Here is a 1851-nt window from a genome sequence, read left to right as displayed (position 1 = left end):
CACAGCTCTTCCACCAGGAGTCAACCACGACACAGCTCTTCCACCAGGAGTCAACCACAAATATTTTCCACAAAAATTCAATCACGACTTAGATTTTCCACAAAGACTCAACCACGACTTAGATCTTCCCTACCAGAGACTTCCAACCATGACTAGAAAGATTTCCCACAAAGACTCAACCACGACTTAGATCTTCCACAAAGACTCAACCACGACTTGAATCTTCCACAAAGACTCAAACCACGACTTAGATCTTCCACAAAGACTCAACCACGACTTACAGCTCTTCCACAAGGACTCAACCACGACACAGATTTCCCACAAAGACTCAACCACGACACAGCTCTTCCACCAGGACTCAACCACGACTTAGATTTCCAACAAAGACTCAACCACGATTTAGATTTCCCACAAAGACTCAACCACGATTTAGATTTCCCACAAAGACTCAACCACGACTTAGATTTCCCACAAAGACTCAACCACAAAGATTTTCCACAAAGACTCAACCACGACTTAGATTTCCCACAAAGACTCAACCACAAAGATTTCCCACGAAGACTCAACCACGCCTTAGATTTTCCACAAAGACTCAACCACGCCTTAGATTTTCCACAAAGACTCAACCACGACCTAGATTTCCCACAAAGACTCAACCACGCCTTAGATTTCCCACAAAGAGTCAACCACGCCTTAGATTTCCCACAAAGACTCAACCACGCCTTAGATTTTCCCAAAACAGTCAACCACGACTAAGATTTCCCACAAAGACTCAACCACGACTTAGATTTCCCACAAAGACTCAACCACGACTAAGATTTCCCACAAAGACTCAACCACGACTTAGATTTCCCACAAAGACTCAACCACGACTTAGATTTCCCACAAAGACTCAACCACGACTTAGATTTCCCACAAAGACTCAACCACGACTAAGATTTCCCACAAAGACTCAACCACGCCTTAGATTTCCCACAAAGACTCAACCACGACTAAGATTTCCCACGAAGACTCAACCACGACTAAGATTTCCCACAAAGACTCAACCACGACTAAGATTTCCCACAAAGACTCAACCACGACTTAGATTTCCCACAAAGACTCAACCACGACTTAGATTTCCCACAAAGACTCAACCACGCCTTAGATTTCCCACAAAGACTCAACCACGACTAAGATTTCCCACAAAGACTCAACCACGCCTTAGATTTCCCACAAAGACTCAACCACGACTAAGATTTCCCACGAAGACTCAACCACGACTAAGATTTCCCACAAAGACTCAACCACGACTAAGATTTCCCACAAAGACTCAACCACGACTAAGATTTCCCACAAAGACTCAACCACGACTAAGATTTCCCACAAAGACTCAACCACGACTTAGATTTCCCACAAAGACTCAACCACGACTAAGATTTCCCACGAAGACTCAACCACGACTAAGATTTCCCACAAAGACTCAACCACGACTTAGATTTCCCACAAAGACTCAACCACGACTTAGATTTCCCACGAAGACTCAACCATAAAGGTTTCCCACAGAGACTCAACCACGACTTAGATTTCCCACAAAAACTCAACCACAAAGATTTCCCACAAAGACTCAACCACGACACGGCTTCATCACCAGGACTCACGCGCATACTCGCTCCCGTGACTCAAAAAGGAGCCCGAGGTGACCTTCTCCCCCGAAAGGTCAGCGAAAGTCGGTTCTGAAATCACCTTCTAGATTCACAAAGGCTCCTGGCACTCTCTGGCACTCTCTGGCACCTTTGGCCTCGTGTTTCACGGTCAGAATGATTCGTGAGAGAGAGAGATTTATTGATAAAGAGGAAGAAGGAGAGAGAA

At 45.1% G+C, this 1851-nt stretch overlaps 1 protein-coding gene across 1 annotated transcript in view; it reads left to right on the top strand.

Moving 5' to 3' along the window:
- The window catches only part of LOC138862420 (adhesive plaque matrix protein-like), a 9340-nt gene extending 7808 nt beyond the window's left edge, over window positions 1-1532 (top strand). The window contains exons 5-7 of the mRNA XM_070124741.1: window positions 1-49; window positions 157-741; window positions 831-1532. The exon at window positions 1-49 is cut by the window's left edge and continues 164 nt beyond it. Coding sequence (XP_069980842.1) covers window positions 1-49; window positions 157-741; window positions 831-1532 — 1336 coding nt within the window. The remainder of the gene's footprint in view (window positions 50-156; window positions 742-830) is intronic.
- The last annotated feature ends 319 nt before the right edge of the window (window positions 1533-1851 follow it).

Source organism: Penaeus vannamei, chromosome 1 (assembly GCF_042767895.1).
Source record: "Penaeus vannamei isolate JL-2024 chromosome 1, ASM4276789v1, whole genome shotgun sequence".
In the NCBI taxonomy this organism is placed as follows: Eukaryota; Metazoa; Arthropoda; class Malacostraca; order Decapoda; family Penaeidae; genus Penaeus; species Penaeus vannamei.
Note: the sequence above shows the minus strand (reverse complement) of the source record. Positions and strands in the feature narration are given on the sequence as shown.